This window comes from Natator depressus, chromosome 2 (assembly GCF_965152275.1).
Source record: "Natator depressus isolate rNatDep1 chromosome 2, rNatDep2.hap1, whole genome shotgun sequence".
Classification (NCBI taxonomy): domain Eukaryota; kingdom Metazoa; phylum Chordata; order Testudines; family Cheloniidae; genus Natator; species Natator depressus.
The window spans coordinates 263389099-263412986 of NC_134235.1; the positions used below are offsets into that span (position 1 = coordinate 263389099).

Sequence of the window (23888 nt, forward strand, 5' to 3'; positions counted from 1 at the left end):
GTGCTGTTTCGACAGGGGCCTACCTGTCTGGCCACACTCACACTCTAGGTAAAGTCCCATAGCAGCAGGGCCGCCAACGCGGGGCGGGAGGGGGCAAAGGGGGCAATGGCCCGGGGCCCCCGGCCCCACCCCGAGCGCCAACTCCGCAACTCCCATTGGCCGGGAACTGCAGCCAATGGGAGCTGCGGGGGCAGTGTCTGCGGGCAGCAGCGTGCGGAGACACCCTAAGCCCCCTGCCTAGGAGCCGCTGCGAGAGGGTGTGTGGGTCGCTTTCGAGAGCCGCCCAAGGTAAGCGCTGACCCCCTCCTACACCCCAGCCCCAGCCTAGAGCCCACACCCCCTCCTGCACCCAACATTCTGCCCCAGCCCAGAGCCTGACCCCTCACCCCCTCCCGCACCCAAACTCCCTCCCAGAGCCCAGACCCCCTCCCACACCAAACTCCCTCCCAGAGCCCAGACCCCCTCCCACACCAAACTCCCTCCCAGAGCCCAGACCCCATCCCACACCCAAACTCCCTCCCAGAGCCCGGACCCCCTCCCACACCAAACTCCCTCCCAGAGCCTCGACCCCTCACCCCCTCCTGCACCCAAACTCCCTCCCAGAGCCCCGACCCCCTCCTGCACCCAACATTCTGCCCCAGCCCAGAGCCTGACCCCTCACCCCCTCCCGCACCCAAACTCCCTCCCAGAGCCCAGACCCCCTCCCACACCAAACTCCCTCCCAGAGCCCAGACCCCCTCCCACACCAAACTCCCTCCCAGAGCCCGGACCCCCTCCCACACCAAACTCCCTCCCAGAGCCTCGACCCCTCACCCCCTCCTGCACCCAAACTCCCTCCCAGAGCCCCGACCCCCTCCTGCACCCAACATTCTGCCCCAGCCCAGAGCCTGACCCCTCACCCCCTCCTGCACCCAAACTCCCTCCCAGAGCCCCAACCCCCTCCTGCACCCAACATTCTGCCCCAGCCCAGAGCCTGACCCCTCACCCCCTCCCACACCCAAACTCCCTCCCAGAGCCCAGACCCCCTCCCACACCCAAACTCCCTCCCAGAGCCCGGACCCCCTCCCACACCAAACTCCCTCCCAGAGCCTCGACCCCTCACCCCCTCCTGCACCCAAACTCCCTCCCAGAGCCCCGACCCCCTCCTGCACCCAACATTCTGCCCCAGCCCAGAGCCTGACCCCTCACCCCCTCCTGCACCCAAACTCCCTCCCAGAGCCTGGACCCCCTCCCACACCCAAACTCCCTCCCAGAGCTTCGACCCCCTCCCACACCCAAACTCCCTCCCAGAGCCCAGACCCCATCCCACACCCAAACTCCCTCCCAGAGCCTCGACCCCCTCCCACACCCAAACTCCCTCCCAGAGCCCGGACCCCCTCCCACACCCAAACTCCCTCCCAGAGCCCGGACCCCCTCCCACACCCAAACTCCCTCCCAGAGCCGGACCCCCTCCCACACCCAAACTCCCTCCCAGAGCCTCGACCCCTCACCCCCTCCTGCACCCAAACTCCCTCCCAGAGCCCCGACCCCCTCTGCACCCCAACATTCTGCCCCAGCCCAGAGCCCAACCCCACACCCCCTCCCACACCCAAACTCCTTCCCAGAGCCTGACCCCTCACCCCCTCCCACACCCAAACTCCCTCCCAGAGCCTGGACCCCCTCCCACACCCAAACTCCCTCCCAAAGCCCGGACCCCTCACCCCCTCCTGCACCCAAACTCCCTCCCAGAGCCTGGACCCCCTGCCACACCCAAACTCCCTCCCAGAGCCGAGACCCCTCACTCCCTCCTGCACCCAAACTCCCTCCCAGAACCTGGACCCCCTCCCACACCCAAACTCCCTCCCAGAGCCCGGACCCCTCACCCCCTCCTGCACCCAAACTCCCTCCCAGAGCCCCGACCCCCTCCTGCACCCAAACTCCCTCCCAGAGCCCAGACCCCTCACTCCCTCCCGCACCCAAACTCCCTCCCAGAGCCCCGACCCCCTCCTGCACCCCAACATTCTGCCCCAGCCCAGAGCCCGACCCCTCACCCCCTTCTGCACCCAAACTCCCTCCCTGAGCCCGGACCCCCTCCCACACCAAACTCCCTCCCAGAGCCCCGACCCCCTCCTGCACCCAACATTCTGCCCCAGCCCAGAGCCTGACCCCTCACCCCCTCCTGCACCCAAACTCCCTCTCAAAGCCCAGACCCCTCACCCCCTCCTGCACCCAAACTCCCTCCCAGAGCCCCGACCCCCTCCCACACCCAAACTCCCTCCCAGAGCCCAGACCCCCTCCCACACCCAAACTCCCTCCCAGAGCCCGGACCCCCTCCCACACCCAAACTCCCTCCCAGAGCCCCAACCCCCTCCTGCACCCAACATTCTGCCCCAGCCCAGAGCCTGACCCCTCACCCCCTCCCACACCCAAACTCCCTCCCAGAGCCCGGACCCCCTCCCACACCAAACTCCCTCCCAGAGCCTCGACCCCTCACCCCCTCCTGCACCCAAACTCCCTCCCAGAGCCCCGACCCCCTCCTGCACCCAACATTCTGCCCCAGCCCAGAGCCTGACCCCTCACCCCCTCCTGCACCCAAACTCCCTCCCAGAGCCCGGACCCCCTCCCACACCCAAACTCCCTCCCAGAGCCCGGACCCCTCACCCCCTCCTGCACCCAAACTCCCTCCCAGAGCCCCGACCCCCTCCTGCACCCAAACTCCCTCCCAGAGCCCAGACCCCTCACTCCCTCCCGCACCCAAACTCCCTCCCAGAGCCCCGACCCCCTCCTGCACCCCAACATTCTGCCCCAGCCCAGAGCCCAACCCCTCACCCCCTTCTGCACCCAAACTCCCTCCCAGAGCCCGGACCCCCTCCCACACCAAACTCCCTCCCAGAGCCCCGACCCCCTCCTGCACCCAACATTCTGCCCCAGCCCAGAGCCTGACCCCTCACCCCCTCCTGCACCCAAACTCCCTCTCAAAGCCCAGACCCCTCACCCCCTCCTGCACCCAAACTCCCTCCCAGAGCCCCGACCCCCTCCCACACCCAAACTCCCTCCCAGAGCCCAGACCCCCTCCCACACCCAAACTCCCTCCCAGAGCCCGGACCCCCTCCCACACCCAAACTCCCTCCCAGAGCCCCAACCCCCTCCTGCACCCAACATTCTGCCCCAGCCCAGAGCCTGACCCCTCACCCCCTCCCACACCCAAACTCCCTCCCAGAGCCCGGACCCCCTCCCACACCAAACTCCCTCCCAGAGCCTCGACCCCTCACCCCCTCCTGCACCCAAACTCCCTCCCAGAGCCCCGACCCCCTCCTGCACCCAACATTCTGCCCCAGCCCAGAGCCTGACCCCTCACCCCCTCCCACACCCAAACTCCCTCCCAGAGCCCGGACCCCCTCCCACACCCAAACTCCCTCCCAGAGCTTCGACCCCCTCCCACACCCAAACTCCCTCCCAGAGCCCGGACCCCCTCCCACACCCAAACTCCCTCCCAGAGCCCCAACCCCCTCCTGCACCCAACATTCTGCCCCAGCCCAGAGCCTGACCCCTCACCCCCTCCTGCACCCAAACTCCCTCCCAGAGCCCGGACCCCCTCCCACACCCAAACTCCCTCCCAGAGCTTCGACCCCCTCCCACACCCAAACTCCCTCCCAGAGCCCGGACCCCCTCCCACACCCAAACTCCCTCCCAGAGCCCCAACCCCCTCCTGCACCCAACATTCTGCCCCAGCCCAGAGCCTGACCCCTCACCCCCTCCCACACCCAAACTCCCTCCCAGAGCCCAGACCCCCTCCCACACCCAAACTCCCTCCCAGAGCCCGGACCCCCTCCCACACCAAACTCCCTCCCAGAGCCTCGACCCCTCACCCCCTCCTGCACCCAAACTCCCTCCCAGAGCCCCGACCCCCTCCTGCACCCAACATTCTGCCCCAGCCCAGAGCCTGACCCCTCACCCCCTCCTGCACCCAAACTCCCTCCCAGAGCCTGGACCCCCTCCCACACCCAAACTCCCTCCCAGAGCTTCGACCCCCTCCCACACCCAAACTCCCTCCCAGAGCCCAGACCCCATCCCACACCCAAACTCCCTCCCAGAGCCTCGACCCCCTCCCACACCCAAACTCCCTCCCAGAGCCCGGACCCCCTCCCACACCCAAACTCCCTCCCAGAGCCCGGACCCCCTCCCACACCCAAACTCCCTCCCAGAGCCGGACCCCCTCCCACACCAAACTCCCTCCCAGAGCCTCGACCCCTCACCCCCTCCTGCACCCAAACTCCCTCCCAGAGCCCCGACCCCCTCTGCACCCCAACATTCTGCCCCAGCCCAGAGCCCGACCCCACACCCCCTCCCACACCCAAACTCCTTCCCAGAGCCTGACCCCTCACCCCCTCCCACACCCAAACTCCCTCCCAGAGCCTGGACCCCCTCCCACACCCAAACTCCCTCCCAAAGCCCGGACCCCTCACCCCCTCCTGCACCCAAACTCCCTCCCAGAGCCTGGACCCCCTGCCACACCCAAACTCCCTCCCAGAGCCGAGACCCCTCACTCCCTCCTGCACCCAAACTCCCTCCCAGAACCTGGACCCCCTGCCACACCCAAACTCCCTCCCAGAGCCCAGACCCCTCACTCCCTCCTGCACCCAAACTCCCTCCCAGAGCCCGGACCCCCTCCCACACCCAAACTCCCTCCCAGAGCCCGGACCCCTCACCCCCTCCTGCACCCAAACTCCCTCCCAGAGCCCCGACCCCCTCCTGCACCCAAACTCCCTCCCAGAGCCCAGACCCCTCACTCCCTCCCGCACCCAAACTCCCTCCCAGAGCCCCGACCCCCTCCCACACCAAACTCCCTCCCAGAGCCCCGACCCCCTCCTGCACCCCAACATTCTGCCACAGCCCAGAGCCCGACCCCTCACCCCCTTCTGCACCCAAACTCCCTCCCAGAGCCCGGACCCCCTCCCACACCAAACTCCCTCCCAGAGCCCCGACCCCCTCCTGCACCCAACATTCTGCCCCAGCCCAGAGCCTGACCCCTCACCCCCTCCTGCACCCAAACTCCCTCTCAAAGCCCAGACCCCTCACCCCCTCCTGCACCCAAACTCCCTCCCAGAGCCCCGACCCCCTCCCACACCCAAACTCCCTCCCAGAGCCCAGACCCCCTCCCACACCCAAACTCCCTCCCAGAGCCCGGACCCCCTCCCACACCAAACTCCCTCCCAGAGCCTCGACCCCTCACCCCCTCCTGCACCCAAACTCCCTCCCAGAGCCCCGACCCCCTCCTGCACCCAACATTCTGCCCCAGCCCAGAGCCTGACCCCTCACTCCCTCCTGCACCCAAACTCCCTCCCAGAACCTGGACCCCCTGCCACACCCAAACTCCCTCCCAGAGCCCAGACCCCTCACTCCCTCCTGCACCCAAACTCCCTCCCAGAGCCCGGACCCCCTCCCACACCCAAACTCCCTCCCAGAGCCCGGACCCCTCACCCCCTCCTGCACCCAAACTCCCTCCCAGAGCCCCGACCCCCTCCTGCACCCAAACTCCCTCCCAGAGCCCAGACCCCTCACTCCCTCCCGCACCCAAACTCCCTCCCAGAGCCCCGACCCCCTCCTGCACCCCAACATTCTGCCCCAGCCCAGAGCCCGACCCCTCACCCCCTTCTGCACCCAAACTCCCTCCCTGAGCCCGGACCCCCTCCCACACCAAACTCCCTCCCAGAGCCCCGACCCCCTCCTGCACCCAACATTCTGCCCCAGCCCAGAGCCTGACCCCTCACCCCCTCCTGCACCCAAACTCCCTCTCAAAGCCCAGACCCCTCACCCCCTCCTGCACCCAAACTCCCTCCCAGAGCCCCGACCCCCTCCCACACCCAAACTCCCTCCCAGAGCCCAGACCCCCTCCCACACCCAAACTCCCTCCCAGAGCCCGGACCCCCTCCCACACCCAAACTCCCTCCCAGAGCCCCAACCCCCTCCTGCACCCAACATTCTGCCCCAGCCCAGAGCCTGACCCCTCACCCCCTCCCACACCCAAACTCCCTCCCAGAGCCCGGACCCCCTCCCACACCAAACTCCCTCCCAGAGCCTCGACCCCTCACCCCCTCCTGCACCCAAACTCCCTCCCAGAGCCCCGACCCCCTCCTGCACCCAACATTCTGCCCCAGCCCAGAGCCTGACCCCTCACCCCCTCCTGCACCCAAACTCCCTCCCAGAGCCCGGACCCCCTCCCACACCCAAACTCCCTCCCAGAGCTTCGACCCCCTCCCACACCCAAACTCCCTCCCAGAGCCCCGACCCCCTCCTGCACCCAACATTCTGCCCCAGCCCAGAGCCCGACCCCACACCCCCTCCCACACCCAAACTCCTTCCCAGAGCCTGACCCCTCACCCCCTCCCACACCCAAACTCCCTCCCAGAGCCTGGACCCCCTCCCACACCCAAACTCCCTCCCAAAGCCCGGACCCCTCACCCCCTCCTGCACCCAAACTCCCTCCCAGAGCCCCGACCCCCTCCTGCACCCAACATTCTGCCCCAGCCCAGAGCCTGACCCCTCACCCCCTCCTGCACCCAAACTCCCTCCCAGAGCCTGGACCCCCTGCCACACCCAAACTCCCTCCCAGAGCCCAGACCCCTCACTCCCTCCTGCACCCAAACTCCCTCCCAGAGCCCGGACCCCCTCCCACACCCAAACTCCCTCCCAGAGCCCGGACCCCTCACCCCCTCCTGCACCCAAACTCCCTCCCAGAGCCCAGACCCCTCACTCCCTCCCGCACCCAAACTCCCTCCCAGAGCCCCGACCCCCTCCTGCACCCCAACATTCTGCCCCAGCCCAGAGCCTGACCCCTCACCCCCTTCTGCACCCAAACTCCCTCCCAGAGCCCGGACCCCCTCCCACACCAAACTCCCTCCCAGAGCCCCGACCCCCTCCTGCACCCCAACATTCTGCCACAGCCCAGAGCCCGACCCCTCACCCCCTTCTGCACCCAAACTCCCTCCCAGAGCCCGGACCCCCTCCCACACCAAACTCCCTCCCAGAGCCCCGACCCCCTCCTGCACCCAACATTCTGCCCCAGCCCAGAGCCTGACCCCTCACCCCCTCCTGCACCCAAACTCCCTCTCAAAGCCCAGACCCCTCACCCCCTCCTGCACCCAAACTCCCTCCCAGAGCCCCGACCCCCTCCCACACCCAAACTCCCTCCCAGAGCCCAGACCCCCTCCCACACCCAAACTCCCTCCCAGAGCCCGGACCCCCTCCCACACCAAACTCCCTCCCAGAGCCTCGACCCCTCACCCCCTCCTGCACCCAAACTCCCTCCCAGAGCCCCGACCCCCTCCTGCACCCAACATTCTGCCCCAGCCCAGAGCCTGACCCCTCACTCCCTCCTGCACCCAAACTCCCTCCCAGAACCTGGACCCCCTGCCACACCCAAACTCCCTCCCAGAGCCCAGACCCCTCACTCCCTCCTGCACCCAAACTCCCTCCCAGAGCCCGGACCCCCTCCCACACCCAAACTCCCTCCCAGAGCCCGGACCCCTCACCCCCTCCTGCACCCAAACTCCCTCCCAGAGCCCCGACCCCCTCCTGCACCCAAACTCCCTCCCAGAGCCCAGACCCCTCACTCCCTCCCGCACCCAAACTCCCTCCCAGAGCCCCGACCCCCTCCTGCACCCCAACATTCTGCCCCAGCCCAGAGCCCGACCCCTCACCCCCTTCTGCACCCAAACTCCCTCCCTGAGCCCGGACCCCCTCCCACACCAAACTCCCTCCCAGAGCCCCGACCCCCTCCTGCACCCAACATTCTGCCCCAGCCCAGAGCCTGACCCCTCACCCCCTCCTGCACCCAAACTCCCTCTCAAAGCCCAGACCCCTCACCCCCTCCTGCACCCAAACTCCCTCCCAGAGCCCCGACCCCCTCCCACACCCAAACTCCCTCCCAGAGCCCAGACCCCCTCCCACACCCAAACTCCCTCCCAGAGCCCGGACCCCCTCCCACACCCAAACTCCCTCCCAGAGCCCCAACCCCCTCCTGCACCCAACATTCTGCCCCAGCCCAGAGCCTGACCCCTCACCCCCTCCCACACCCAAACTCCCTCCCAGAGCCCGGACCCCCTCCCACACCAAACTCCCTCCCAGAGCCTCGACCCCTCACCCCCTCCTGCACCCAAACTCCCTCCCAGAGCCCCGACCCCCTCCTGCACCCAACATTCTGCCCCAGCCCAGAGCCTGACCCCTCACCCCCTCCTGCACCCAAACTCCCTCCCAGAGCCCGGACCCCCTCCCACACCCAAACTCCCTCCCAGAGCTTCGACCCCCTCCCACACCCAAACTCCCTCCCAGAGCCCCGACCCCCTCCTGCACCCAACATTCTGCCCCAGCCCAGAGCCCGACCCCACACCCCCTCCCACACCCAAACTCCTTCCCAGAGCCTGACCCCTCACCCCCTCCCACACCCAAACTCCCTCCCAGAGCCTGGACCCCCTCCCACACCCAAACTCCCTCCCAAAGCCCGGACCCCTCACCCCCTCCTGCACCCAAACTCCCTCCCAGAGCCCCGACCCCCTCCTGCACCCAACATTCTGCCCCAGCCCAGAGCCTGACCCCTCACCCCCTCCTGCACCCAAACTCCCTCCCAGAGCCTGGACCCCCTGCCACACCCAAACTCCCTCCCAGAGCCCAGACCCCTCACTCCCTCCTGCACCCAAACTCCCTCCCAGAGCCCGGACCCCCTCCCACACCCAAACTCCCTCCCAGAGCCCGGACCCCTCACCCCCTCCTGCACCCAAACTCCCTCCCAGAGCCCAGACCCCTCACTCCCTCCCGCACCCAAACTCCCTCCCAGAGCCCCGACCCCCTCCTGCACCCCAACATTCTGCCCCAGCCCAGAGCCCGACCCCTCACCCCCTTCTGCACCCAAGCTCCCTCTCAAGGCCTGCACCCCAACCCCCTGCCCCAGCCCAGAGTCTGCACCCCTTCCCACATCCAAACTCCCTCCCAGAGCCTGCATCCCCACCCCAGCCTGGTGAAAGTGAGGGAGGGTAGGGGAAAGCGAGCGACAGAGGGTGGATGGAGTGAGCAGGGGCGGGGCCTCACAGAAGGGGTGGGATGGGCGTGGCCTCATGGAGGGGGCGGGGCAAGTGTCTTTGGGTTTGCGCAATTAGACAGTTGGCAACCCGACCAGGCGGGCATGTGCAAGCCCTGGCTGTGCCAGAAGTAGGGTGACCAGATAGCAAATGTGAAAAATGGGGACGGGGGTGGGAGGTAATAGGCACCTATATAAGACAAAGCCCCAAATATCGGGACTGTCCCTATGAAATCGGGACATCTGGTCACCCTAGCCAGAAGAGCACTCCCAGCAGCACAGCCCGCTGGGCACCAGCCCGCACAGGGGACACCGCCCAAATGTCAGGCGGACCACGTCCGCGCGGGCCCAGCTTGTGCGTGCACAGGGGCCCGGACTTGCTGCCGGCCGGCCTACGTAGCAGCATACAGAGTTACGGTCTCATCTGTACAGCAGCATGTCTGTATTCTCATTTTGTAAATAAAACTAGTCCCTGTACAAACCAATGTGTTTCAGTGGCGAGGTTAAAATAACACACCAGGAATTACACATCAGCACAGCAGTGAGGGCCGGGTACTGTAAGGTGCTGACAGCCTTCTCCCGGTGACGTCAGGAGCACGCAGCCCCTTGAGAGAACAGGCCCTGGGCACCTCGTACACAATTGCTAAATATTCCTACTCTGTGTACACGGCCTGTTTGCGAGCAGGAGGCGCTAGGGTGGAGATCAGAGGCTGGTGGCTTTGAGGGACGCCGGTTTGGGATTCTTGTCTGGAGAGTTTTCTACCAACATCTGAACCACTGAGCCATCTTGACCTGCTCTGAGCAAGTTAAGACAACGTGGTGATGACAGCACCTGTGCCCTGTCTACACTAGCGCGCTCACCGTGGCTACCTCGACTTCCACTGGCTTCAGTAGGCATTGGATCAGCCCCCCTGATAAGCAGCTATGGCAGATCATGGAGGTGCTAACGTTGGAAGGGGCAAACTCAGGGCAAGATTCTCCCCCCAGAATCCCATGTTGTGTCCGGAGTCAGACTTTGATGCTCAGCTCCCCCTACGGGCAGAATTCCGGCCATTTGCTTGAACCTCTGTGGGGGGTGATACAGGACCACATATGGAGACTTCCCCCTCGGCGAAGAAGAATGACAGAGTACGTTAGACACTGCAACAGCCAGCAAAGCTGGCATTAGCCACGATGACTTTAGCTTCTTAAGAGTGTAAAAGTAAATGAAAATGTTAATTGCAGTGGAGACAAAATGTCTCTCTCCCTCTGTCCACATGCATAATTCTCACTATTGCACCTGGCTTCCAATCATTAAGAAAACAAAACTCCACAGGTCTTTAAATACTAGCACGTCTTGTCAGATTCTGTTAAGGGCTTGGATTTTGCCGAGGTTTCTTTCTCCCTTCTTGTACGTGCTCCAAGAGGTTAAAATATTGATGATAATGAAAACATACACACTTAAAATAAAACATCACCACCAAGGTGACACAATGGCCCCCCACGGAGTCACGTCTCGCCCTCAAAACAGAATTGTCTAATTATGAAGCCAGTGCAGCAAAGAATATTAATGTAATGCTTTTGTAGTAAGCTTTGGACTTCTCGGGGGAAGGGTGTAAAGCTGCATTTCTGTTTTCCTGTGTAACAATTTCATAAATTCATAAGAACGGCCAGGCTGGGTCAGACCAATGGTCCATCTAATCCAGTATCCAGTCTTCTGACAGTGCCCAATGCCAGGTGCTCCAGAGGGAATGAACAGAATAGGGAATCATCAAGTGATCCATCCCCTGTTGACCATTCCCAGCTTCTGGCAAACAGAGGCTAGGGACACTTCATCCCTGCCCATCCTGGCTAATAGCCATTGATGGACCTATCCTCCATGAATTTATCTTGTTCTTTTTTGAGCCCTGTTATAGGCAAAAAACTCTGGCAAGTCCTGTGTTTCCAGGTAAGTGACGCTATTGTGATTGCGTTAAGTGTTTATCTTGTAGACCAACATCCAGTTTCAAGTTAAATACTTCAAGGGAGGATGAATTTACCACTGCCCTGGGCAATCGGTTCCAATGACTGGAGACCCCCAACTCCGCACCAGTGTAACTGTCTCACCCACCAGTGTGCTACCACGCTGCCTTCCTGACTGGGAAGGGCCACACAGGCCAGTTTGTTCTGCTGGCAAAGTAGGCAACTTAACGCCCTGCTCAGCCTGATGCCATTTGCCCTGCCGATGGGTCCGTGAGCCCCCCCGCATGCACTCGCACCATGGCACACCCATCTGGGAGGGGCCCACGGCAGGTGACAGACTGTGACAGGAGCCATCAGGGCCTCGGGTGCAAATCGGATACATTGCGGAATGATCCAAGTCCCCAGACAGCTCCGGGGGGTGGGGGTGGGGGGGACTGATTTATTCTGTATTTTGTAAACCAATCTGGAATTAAACTCTCCAAAAGCTGTTAAAATAACATTACGAACAAACACTCGAACTTAAGAGTCCTAGGTGAACGGCCGCCCCTTTGTGTCTGGCTAGGAATCTCTAGCCACCAGCGACTCAATTCCCTCGGCCTCGCTCCCTACGCGGCCATCTGCTCCAGTGCACCAGAGCACTTCCTAGGGCCGGGCCACCCTTGCAACGCTGCCCAGCCGTAGTGGAGACACCACCTCTGCCGCCAAGCGGGTTCTCTGCCCGAGAGCCGGCAGCTCGCTCGATGGGAGGTTTAACTGCTCGGTTTAACTGCACTGTACCCGGGGGGGGGGGATTCTTCACCCCCCCGAGCGACGCAATTATACTGACCTCATTTCCTCGTGCAGACCAGGCCTTAGTTTTAAGCTCTTCAGGGCAGGACCCATCGGTTTGCTACGTCTGGACAGGGCCCAGCACAAGGACGAACAGAACAAATGACGAACAAAGTAGGCGTGAGACAGGCACACGAGGTGTCAGTGACCCCAGGATATGGTCTAACAGCCCGAAATCAAGCCCCAGAAGCAGCCATGTACAGGGGCAGGCTAAGGTCTACATTTCAGCCTTAACACTGGCTTAGCCTGTGCGGCTGCTAACATTATTTCCATTTCACTTTAATGCTCTGAATGTAGGCACGGTTCTGTCCAAAAGCCAGCGGGTGCGGGGGAAGACAGTCAGACAGGGAACGTTACAGTCCCACAGGGTTTTATTCATGGGGTTTGGCTACTGTTCCTCTCAAGCCTTTGGCCCCCTCAACAGTGTCTTCAGGCTGCATCCGTACTAAGGAGTATAAAGAACAACCACATACTTATTTCCCAGGGGCGCCACTCAGTTGGGGCATGACTGGAAACCCAAGGCAGAGGCTCAGAAGGTGGTGAAAAGTAAGGCATAATCCCGTCTGCGGGACAGCTTCAAGCCTTCAGCATTATATGGTTTTGGAGGGGCAGGTGAGGGCAAGGTGAGGAGAGCTTAGAAATAAGACTGCCGTGTCACCACTTGCACCTTTTGTGCAAACCCTCGGTGACAGCCCCAGCTCAGATGATGGGGGAGGTGATCTAGCCACCGTGGCCTGCAGCTCCAGAGCATCTCGTAGGCCTTGCGTCCCACACAGTGTAGCGTATATCGTGTGTCCCTCCACGTAGTGAACAAGGGAAGGCGTGACAGCAGTGCCTCCGCTCCTTCCCCGTGCGGTACGTCCTGCAGAATGCCCAGCCTGGCAATCCTTGCACGCCCAAACTCCCACGGACGTGCAGGCCCCCGGTCTATGGTGTCCTACGTGCGAAGTCTCAGGGGTCACAGACTGATTTCACGGGGTGGCAGAAGCTCACTGGTGAGACAGTCGTGCTCCCATTCAGTCTCTCTCCTACGCCCTTGCTCAGCTCCCCCCGGCCTACAGGAGTTCTGTGTTCACAGCCTGCGTGCTCCGGTGGCCTCTGTCCCCTTCGTGGAGCCCCCAGCGTTTCAGGAGGTGCTGCTTCTGGGCTTCCCGCAGTCCCCGCTCCAGTGGGGCCGCTCCCCCGCTTGGTTCCGCTGGTGCCGGACCAGGCTGGGCTTCTGGCTGGAGCACTTCCCGCACGCGGGGCACGGGCAGGGCTGCTCCCCAGTGTGGATGCCCTGGTGGATGGTGAGGGCCGACCACCAGCTGAAGCTCTTCCCACACTCGCTGCAGATGAATTGCCGCTCCCCGGGAAAGGGTCTGTGCCCCGCGGGAGGCTTCTGGAAGGCCAAGGGGTGTGGCTGCCCATGGACGCTCTGCGGGCACTCGCCCCCGGCGAAGCGCCGCTCCCCAGCCTGGGCCAGCTGGGGCACGCTCAGGCCAATCTGCCCCACCGAGCACTGTTCGTACCCATGGCGGGCATATACAGCACTTCCCAGGTGGCCTTGCCGGTGGGCCCGGAGATCCGGCTGCCAAACCACACCCAGCCCACAGTCACTGCAGGGGAAGGGCCTGTGGCCCGCCAGGCTCTGCGGAGGGGCAAGGAGATGCAGCGTGTGAAGCCGGCTCCGGCTGCACTCGGTGCCTGCCAGCAGCCTCGCCCCCACGTGCCCGCGCTGGTGCGCCCGCAGCGTGCCCTGGCTTTTGAAGCTCTGCCCGCCCACCGGGCCCCGGCAGGCCCCATCTCCCCGGTGCGTCTGCTGGTGCTTGGGGAGGTGCTGCTCCTGGCTGGAGCGCTTCCCGAACGCGGGGCACGGGCAGGGCCGCTCCCCGGTGTGGATCCACTGGTGGACATTCAGAGACGACCCCCAGGGGAAGCTCTTCCCACACTCGCTGCAGAGGAACTGCCTCCCCCCGGGCTGGGCTTTGGGCGGCCGCATGAGGGGCACCTTGTCTCCCGGCGGGGCCCACTGGTGCTTCTTCCATGTTACCTTCCCCTTGAAGATCTTCTTGAGTTGCCCGTCCCTGGCATGGGACCGCCGGTGCACCGCGAGCATTATGGGGTGGCGGAAGCCCCGCTGGCACTCGGGGTGCGCGTGCCCCCTCTTGCGGGCGTGGGCGTTCTGGTGCGTGAGGAGGGGCTGCTTCTGGCGGAAGCTCTTCCCGCACCTGCCGCATTTGTGAGGCTTCTTGCCGGTGTGGGACCGTTTGTGGATGTTGAGGGACGACCACCAGCTAAACCGCTTGCCACACTCGCTGCACACGAAGTGTCCCTTGGCTGGGTGCGTCCTGCAGGTGGACCTCTGAGCGACCTCGTCCTGGCAGCTCTCCCCTGGACCAGCAGGGGCACTGAACATCCATTCCCTGTCCCCTTCCCGGTGCCCTCTGTGACCTTACAGACGCCTCGGTCCCCAGTGCCCTCCTCCACCAGCCTGGCTCCCACCGGCGTCTTCTGATCCCCGTCACTTTACACTCGTTTGCGCAATTCCTTCTTCTGTCAGGACACTGGAAAATATTCTCCTTTTCTGGGAGCATCTCCTGGGCTGCTGCCTTCTCCACGGGGTCCTCATGTTGCTTCTCCACGGGGTCCTCATGTTGCTTCTCTTTCTTGATGTTGTTCACAGGCAGAACTTCTGCAACATTAGAGAAAGAGAGAGTGAGATCCAGATATTACTTCATATGCTGGTAACAAAGGAAAACTCCACTGTTAAGAAACATTCGATTCACAACCAAGTCACCAGAAGAACTTGGTCCAGCAGCAAAAATATACTTAACGCTCCCCTGAGTTATCATTCAAGATCAGCTGGCTTCAAAGCACTTAGTCTTCTGAATATTTACTGAGCCAGAGAAATGGCCCAAACTGTCACAAATCCCCTTCTTTTATTCACACTGCCTCGTTACTAACGCAGGGCACCTTGGCATCTGGGGTAAGGGAAATGCAGACACTTTGCTGGACGGATTGGGTGATTGGAGGGATTTTTAAGGCAATCTGGAGCATTTTAGCTGCAGGCCTCTGGTTCTCTGCAGTCCAAGGAGGTCGTGGTGCAGGCTGTTATGTGGAAGCTGTTTGATAGCCTGTGTGAAAGGAGCTGAGGGTTTCAGCCTAGTTCCTGTTGGACAGGTCTCCACATCACAGAAACCACCCCCACAGCCTCCATGCACTGGCCCTTGTTGGCAGTCTCAGCACAGAGACCAAGGACCAGCTGAGCCATCAAGAGCCATCAATCTCCCTCCCAGGGATGATTCCTCCAAGACCCAGTGGGTGCAGACAGACGAGGGGAAGCTTGCAGTGGTGCTCTGGACTCCGCAAGGCTCTGGCTGCAGCTCCTGTCGTCAGCCCCAAGCACAGTCAGGAAAGGAAACAGGCCTTTGGAGGCTCTGTATTCATGCTCCTATTTCCTTGTCATGTTTGGGCAAACTTCTGCTCTCACTTATACTCAGGACTTCAGTGGAGCAGCTCCAGATTACAGGGACTCTGTCCATTTTAATTGTTTTGAAGTACACTAATTTCGAAAACATCACTGAATTTCCAACAGAGCCCCCGTTAAATGGCACGTGCAGAATTTGTTTCAAAAATTCATAAGATTGTGACGTTATTGACAGAATCTGTAACCATACAGATCACTGTTGCAACCACTGTTATATATTTGCAGCAAATATTGTACAAAGGTTGCCATGTGAGGTGTCTATGGGAAGGTTATGATTGACTGGTTATAATTATGCTATCTGTGTATTTGTATCATTTTTCTAGTTAAAGTTATGAATATTGGCTCTATACTGTCTGTATTTCAAACTTATGCTATGCTTCTGGTGACACCCCAGACAAGTTGGTCTCAGCTCTGCCCAGCCTGCTTGATGGCCCATTGAGGACCATCCGCTACACAACTGACCTATCGAAAGAAGGCAGATACACCTTGGGACTCAGCAAGGTGTGCAGGGACCTGCCTATGGACAGAACTCTGAGGTGTTTCCAGGCCATGGGATGGGCAGCTTGTCCTTGGGACAAAGAAAGCAGAGACCACATGGCAAGAGACTATAAAAAGCTGCTGCAGCTCCTCCATCTGGTCTTCAATCCTGCTTCATTCCTCTGGAGGGACTTGGCTACAAACGGAAGCTCTACACAAAGGACTGAATGATGAACCAAGAACTTTAACATTACTATATGTAATTGATTCCATTTCATAGAATCATAGAATCATAGAACATCAGGGTTGGAAGGGATCTCACGAGGTCATCTAGTCCAACCCCCTGCTCAAAGCAGGACCAATCCCCAACTAAATCATCCCAGCCAGGGCTTTGTCAAGCCTGACCTTAAAAACTTCTAAGGAAGGAGATTCCACCACCTCCCTAGGTAACGCATTCCAGTGCTTCACCACCCTCTTAGTGAAAAAGTTTTTCCTAATATCCAACCTAAATCTCCCCCACTGCAACTTGAGATCATTACTCCTCATTCTGTCATCTGCTACCACTGAGAACAGTCTAGAGCCATCCTCTTTGGAACCCCCTTTCAGGTACTTGAAAGCAGCTATCAAATCCCCCATCATTCTTCTCTTCCGCAGACTAAACAATCCCAGTTCCCTCAGCCTCTCCTCATAACTCATGTGTTCCAGTCTCCTAATCATTTTTGTTGCCCTCCGCTGGACTCTTTCCAATTTTTCCACATCCTTCTTGTAGTGTGGGGCCCAAAACTGGACACAGTACTCCAGATGAGGTCTCACCAATGTCAAATAGAGAGGAACGATCACGTCCCTTGATCTACTGGCAATGCCCCTACTTATACGGCCCAAAATGCCGTTGGCCTTCTTGGCAACAAGGGCACACTGTTGACTCATATCCAGCTTCTGGTCCACTGTAACCCCTAGGTCCTTTTCTGCAGAACTGCTGCCTAGCCATTCGGTCCCTAGTCTGTAGCGGTGCATGGGATTCTTCCGTCCTAAGTGCAGGACTCTGCACTTCTCCTTGTTGAATCTCATCAGATTTCTTTTGGCCCAATCCTCTAATTTGTCTAGGGCCCTCTGTATCCTATCCCTACCCTCCAGCATATCTACCTCTCCTCCCAGTTTAGTGTCATCTGCAAACTTGCTGAGGGTGCAATCCACACCATCCTCCAGATCATTTATGAAGATATTGAACAAAACTGGCCCAAGGACCGACCCTTGGGGCACTCCACTTGATACCGGCTGCCAACTAGACATGGAGCCATTGATCACTACCCATTGAGCCCGACAATCTAGCCAACCTTCTACCCACCTTATAGTCCATTCATCCAGCCCATACTTCTTTAACTTGCTGGCAAGAATACTGTGGGAGACCGTGTCAAAAGCTTTGCTAAAGTCAAGGAACAACATGTCCACTGCTTTCCCCTTATCCTCAGAGCCAGTTATCTCGTCAGAGAAGGCAATTAGATTAGTCAGGCATGACTTCCCCTTGGTGAATCCATGCTGACTATTCCTGATCACTTTCCTCTCCTCTAAGTGCTTCAGAATTGATTCCTTGAGGACCTGCTCCATGATTTTTCTGGGGACTGAGGTGAGGCTGACTGGCCTGTAGGTCCCAGGATCCTCCTTCTTCCCTTTTTTAAAGATGGGCACTACATTAGCCTTTTTCCAGTAGTCCGGGACTTCCCCCGATCGCCATGAGTTTTCAAAGATAATGGCCAATGGCTCTGCAATCACAGCCGCCAACTCCTTTAGCACTCTCGGATGCAACGCATCCGGCCCCATGGACTTGTGCTCGTCCTGCTTTTCTAAATAGTCCTGAACCACTTCTTTCTCCACAGAGGGCTGGTCACCTCCTCCCCATGCTGTGCTGCCCAGTGCAGTAGTCTGGGAGCTGACCTTGTTCGTGAAGACAGAGGCAAAAAAAGCATTGAGTACATTAGCTTTTTCCACATCCTCTGTCACTAGGTTGCCTCCCTCATTCAGTAAGGGGCCCACACTTTCTTTGACTTTCTTCTTGTTGCTAACATACCTGAAGAAACCCTTCTTGTTACTCTTAACATCTCTTGCTAGCTGCAACTCCAGGTGTGATTTGGCCTTCCTGATTTCCCTCCTGCATCCCCGAGCAATATTTTTATACTCCTCCCCGGTCATTTGTCCAATCTTCCACTTCTTGTAAGCTTCTTTTTCAAGGATTTCACTGTGAAGCCAAGCTGGTTGCCTGCCATATTTACTATTCTTTCTACACATCCTGATGGTTTGTCCCTGTAACCTCAATAAGGATTCTTTAAAATACAGCCAGCTCTTCTGGACTCCTTTCCCCTTCATGTTATTCTCCCAGGGGATCCTGCCCATCAGTTCCCTGAGGGAGTCAAAGTCTGCTTTTCTGAAGTCCAGGGTCTGTATCTGCTGCTCTCCTTTCTTCCCTGTGTCAGGATCCTGAACTCGACCATCTCATGGTCACTGCCTCCCAGGTTCCCATCCACTTTTGCTTCCCCTACTAATTCTTCCCGGTTTGTGAGCAGCAGGTCAAGAAGAGCTCTGCCCCTAGTTGGTTCCTCCAGCACTTGTCCCCTACACTTTCCAAAAACTTCCTGTATTTCCTGTGCACCACTGTACTGCTCTCCCAGCAGATATCAGGGTGATTGAAGTCTCCCATGAGAACCAGGGCCTGCGATCTAGTAACTTCCGTGAGTTGCCGGAAGAAAGCCTTGTCCACCTCAACCCCCTGGTCCGGTGGTCTATAGCAGACTCCCACCACGACATCACCCTTCTTGCTCACACTTCTAAACTTAATCCAGAGACTCTCAGGTTTTTCTGCAGTTTCATACCAGAGCTCTGAGCAGTCATACTGCTCCCTTACATACAGTGCAACTCCCCCACCTTTTCCGCCCTGCCTGTCCTTCCTGAACCGTTTATATCCATCCATGACAGTACTCCAGTCATGTGAGTTATCCCACCAAGTCTCTGTTGTTCCGATCACATCATAATTCCTTGACTGTGCCAGGACTTCCAGTTCTCCCTGCTTGTTTCCCAGCCGTCTTGCATTTGTGTATAGGCACTTGAGATAACTCACTGATCACCCCTCTTTCTCAGTATGAGGCAGGAGCCCTCCCCTCTCACGCGCTCCTGCTCGTGCTTCCTTCCGGTATCCCGCTTCCCCACTTACCTCAGGGCTTTGGTCTCCTTCCCCCGGTTTAAAGTTTAAAGCCCTCCTCACTAGATTAGCCAGCCTGCTTGCGAAGATGCTCTTCCCTCTCTTCGTTAGGTGGAGTCCGTCTCTGCCTAGCACTCCTCCTCCTTGGAACGCCATCCCATGGTCAAAAAATCCAAAGCCTTCTCTCCGACACCACCTGCATAGCCATTCGTTGATTTCCACGATTCGACGGTCTCTACCCAGGCCTAACCAATTCTAGCTCTAATCCATATATTTTTCCTTTTATGAATAAACCTTTAGATTTTAGATTCTAAAGGATTAGCAACAGCGTGATTTGTGGGTAAGATCTGACTTGTATATTGACCTGGGTCTGGGGCTTGGTCCTTTGGGATCGAGAGAACCTTTCTTCTTTTACTGGGGTGCTGGTTTTCATAATCATCTGTCCCCAGAACGAGTGGCGCTGGTGGTGATACTGGGAAACTGGAGTGTCTAAGGGAATTGCTTGTGTGGTTAGCTAGTGGGGTAAAACTGAAGTCTTCCCTGTTTGGCTGGTTTGGTTTGCCTTGGTGTGCACAGAAACCCCAGCCTTGGCCTGTAACTGCCCTGCTTTAAGCAATTTGTCCTGAATTGGCTCTCTCCGTTGTGTCCCACCAGAACCAGCATCGTTACAAAGGTCTTTTAAGCAGAGCCAGTGCATGATCAACAACCTTGTTCAGACCTTTCTTCCTCTCCCACTTCCATACCCACAGGCCTGCCTGCCATCTCGCTAGGCTGAGCTTTGCTGCTCTTGTTCCTGGGAGACACCCCCAGACAGAGGCTAGGGAGCAATGTGCATCTGAGCTCTGCCAGTCCGGGCATGAGAGGGATGTTATCATCCTGGTGCAGCGGTTCTCAAAGTTCATTGCACTGTGACCTCCGCCCCTTCTGACAACAAAAATTACTACACGGGCCCCAGAAGGGGGACCAAAGACTGAGCCCCCTTCCCCGCTCCCCCCCCCCGAGCCCAGCTGCCCGAGCCCCACCACCTGGGGCAGGGAGGCCAAAGCTGAAGCCCAAGGGCTTCTGCCCTGGCCGGGGGCATGTAACCTTAGCCCTGGGCGGTGGGGCTTGGGTTTCAGACTTGCTGGGGCCCAGGGCCAAGACTGGCCCTGGCGACCCCCACTTTGGCGTCCCAACCCACAGTTTGAGAACCCTTGTCTTAGTGCATTTGATTAGAAAGGCAACTGACCATCAGCCAAACAATGAAGCTGGCTCCCCACGCAAGGTGGTCTCAATGCACAAAGCAAAGACATGTTAACAGCAGAGAAGCAGGGTTGTTTCTGTCACGGGGCTCTCCGGTGTGACGTGTAACAAAGTGCTCAGAGGGAAATGAGGTTTTCCAGAGGAGAGCAGCTCCTTTAACACTGGCGTAACCGAGAGCTTTGAACTGACCACTGTTCTCTCACACGCTCCATTCCTAACGAAACCGGGAACGCAGCCGCTCAGCCCAGGCAGGAGATTTTTGACAATAACAAAATGATCGGGTTCGAGCTGAAAATTATAGGAACTGCAAATCATAGGAAGCCACCAAACTAGGTTCTTTTAGTTGGGATGACTAGGGTTTGAAACAAGCCTCGGCCAATCAATCCCCCGCAGTGTGACCGGCTTGTTTGGAACAGTTTGCGAATGACTGAGCAAGATTTGAAATGAGTCCACAAAGAGAGGAGTTTTTATCCTGGGAGCCTGGCTGATGAGTTTGGGGGTCCAGTGACCGTGCAACTACTCAGGGGGCCAGGACACTTTCCCAGAGCCCCTTGGACATGCTGGGTGGGGATTCTCTAGGGCTCTGAGAACCTCAGGGTTACAAACCCCAGAATCACAAGCCGACTGGTCGACCCCACACCACATTTGGAACCAGAAGTTCACCGTCAGGCAGCAGCAGAGACACACACAAAAGCGAACACAGCGCAGTGCTGGGCGAAATGTCAACTACGAATAAAACCAAGGAAAAGTTTACAATTTTTTGACAAGGGAAGGAAACTGTTTCTGTGCTTGTTTCATTTAAATCAAGATGGTTAAAAGCAGCATTTGTCTTCTGCACAGTAACGTTTCACAGCGGCATTAAGCCACCGGTCAGTTGTAAACTTTTGAAGGAAGCACCCTCAGGCTTTGTTCCGAGTGACGAGCGGCCTCCAGCCCCGAGGGGTCCGTAACGCCGAGGCTCTGCTGTAAAATGATTCTGAGGCTAACCCGGGGCAGCGGAAGCACATGGAGAACCACGGTTAACGTCATGAGGCGAGCGGGCTCGACGTAGTCTGGGACAAACAGGGCTCTGCTGGTTTGCTTTGTCCAGGCAGGGTCTCAGTGGCTGTCACTCACCCATGCAGACATTTCTCGGCATTTCCTTCTCTGCGGAGTCTCTTTGATGCAGGGAGCCCAGCTCCTGCCTCCTCTCCATCCTTGTAATTGGGCCGCTTGGTTCACAAGCTTGGAGGACCTGGTAGGGAAAAGGTCATTCAAATGGTGGGAAGAGGCTGCCCTGCAGTGGGGACACAGGTCCCCAGAAGCAGCAGCACTGGGATGAGCCTGCTGGGGTCAGGACGGCAACTGGTTGGTTCCAGAAGAAACCAACACGAGTGACCCAGGGTCTGTCCAAATGGGTGGAGAGCAGTAATGGAACGACACCCCACCACAGAGCCTCTGCTATACTCCCCCTCATGCTCCCGCTGCTCTGAAACCCCCCCCAGCTCAGCCCCTCCCAGCACTGCAGCCCTCCCACCGCCACACCTCACCTCCAGCAACGCAGAGCCGCAGAAGGGACAAAATACTGCACGACCCTCGACCCTGCCTGCACAGGGCAAGAGCTGGCGTGGGGGTGGCACCCTGCTCCCTTGGGTAGATGGCATGGCCCATGGAAACTACAGGGCTCATCCCTCAGTGTGACACCGGATTTGAGTGCAAAGCCTTTGCATGGGTTTGTACAGCACCAAGCACACCTACAGCACCGTATCAGCAGCTCTGCCGTATTTGTGGCGCCAGGGGGCCAAGCTGGGGGGCTGCACTGGGACAGCCCATGGCACTTGTGCAGATGTGGGGCCTGTCACAGACCCAGGATTCACTGCACCTCTGCCCCTATGGGGTCTCCTTTAGGTCTCAGCGCTCCAGGACCCACATCCCTCTCCCTCCAGACCAGGAGTTTAGGCTTGCAGCCCCCGCTTGCAATTCACTGTGATTATCCCAGCAGCTCTGACCTTAGTCCAGCGCCTGCATCCCACTCTCCCAGGGCTTTGGTGGGGATTACTAGAGACCAGCCAGCTATCACCATGCCCAGTACATTTATTTAGGACAAAAACAGCACAGGGAGGGTCCTAGTGGCTTCTCCATCGCTGGATATTTTGAAATGAAGATTGGAAGGGTTTGGAACTTGTTTAAAGAGATGCTCTAACTCAGAAGTTGTGGTTCTGGGGAAGTCCTCTGGCCTGTGTTATGCTGGAGGTCAGACTGATCACAATGGTCCCTGCTGGCCTGGGAATGTCTGAAAACGTGTAATAAAACACGTGCTAATTTACCAGGTGTTACCCATCTCCCCCATGGAGACCCTGGCAGGTTCTGGTCCCTCAGCCCCTGCCAGTCTCTTGGTTACAGCCACATGTCAGTTCAGGGCTCAAAGGAGGGTCACGGAGTGAGTCCAGGCTGCCCCTTGGTACCAAAAGCCTGTTTTCTGTCTCCAGAATCTGATCGGCGCCAGTCTGTGGCCTGGTCCACACTGCAGGGTTAGGTCGATGCAGCTGCCTTGCATCGACCTAGCTATGGCCTTGTCTTCACTTAAATCTGGCTCCTGCCGATGTCAGTGCCTCTCTGCACTGATTCAGTCACACCGCCTCCCCGAGCGGCGTAGAGACACGCTCGATATAAGTAGATCGATGCAGTGTGAGTGTAGACACGGCATTGCTTACATCGACTGTTACTGGCCTCCGGGAGCCCTCCACCAGGCCCTGCACTGACAGTACCATTGATACAAGCGCTCCCGGTGAGGACACACACCGCCGACACGAGGAGCAATGTGTGCACACGCATAAGCAATTTAATAGCTGCAGTGCCCGTGTGGTGACGTAAGTCAGGTCGCCATCATTTGGTCGTGTAGATGCGGCCGAGGCAATGGTGGTATCTCTCTGCAGTAGGGTGACCGGATAGCAACTGTGAAAAAAACCGACAGGGGGTGGGGGTAATAGGCGCCTATATAAGAAAAAGTCCCAAAAAATGGACTGTCCCTATAAAAACAGGACATCTGGTCACCCTACTCTGCAGTGATTTACAGTAATTACCCCCCACTGATTTTAGTTCCTGCAGCAAGGTCAGTTACTGTCCCTCATGGAGCCAGAGTGCAATCCCCAGCTCCCGGAGATACAGAGAACACTGAGAGATACCAAAGCCTATGAATGGTCCAGGTGCCCATCCCAGCACATCTCAGTAGAACAGTCCGCTGAGCTTTCCACACTTCCAAGGGCTCACTTCTGGCACAGCGGCTGGTGTGGAAAAGCATCCCCGGAGCACGTGCTGTAAGTTGGGCTCTTTACAAGTTGGATAGTAAAATACAGGAAAAGGGGATTGTTTGCAAAGTGCTGTTTCTAAGACTAAAGCCGAGTTGAAGTATTTTAGAGGCAGCTTATATCTACCAACCTTTATTATTATTAAATATTTATATTACAGTAGCAGCCAAAAGTCCAAGCAGGTTCCCTGACCTGGAGAGCTTCCTGCTAAATGACTCGCCCTGTAGCACCAATAAGCTGTGGTCCTGGGGAGACACCGGATTGGATAGCAGGACGGGCTATAGGGAGACAGGGATTCCTGAGTTCTAGCCCCTGTTCTCACACGACTTTCCCATGGCCTTGGTGGGGAATTCTCTTAGGGCACTTTGTGGAGGATCTGGGTGGCCAATTCTGAATGCTCAG

The 23888-nt window shown here is 58.7% G+C and overlaps 1 protein-coding gene across 1 annotated transcript in view; it reads right to left on the reverse strand.

Moving 5' to 3' along the window:
• LOC141981966 (uncharacterized) overlaps positions 1–14226 on the reverse strand; it is a 39115-nt gene extending 24889 nt beyond the window's left edge. Inside the window, 2 exon segments of the mRNA XM_074943581.1 lie at positions 12881–12968; positions 12971–14226. Coding sequence (XP_074799682.1) covers positions 12881–12968; positions 12971–14219 — 1337 coding nt within the window. The 5' untranslated portion in view covers positions 14220–14226.
• Positions 14227–23888: the final 9662 nt, after the last annotated feature.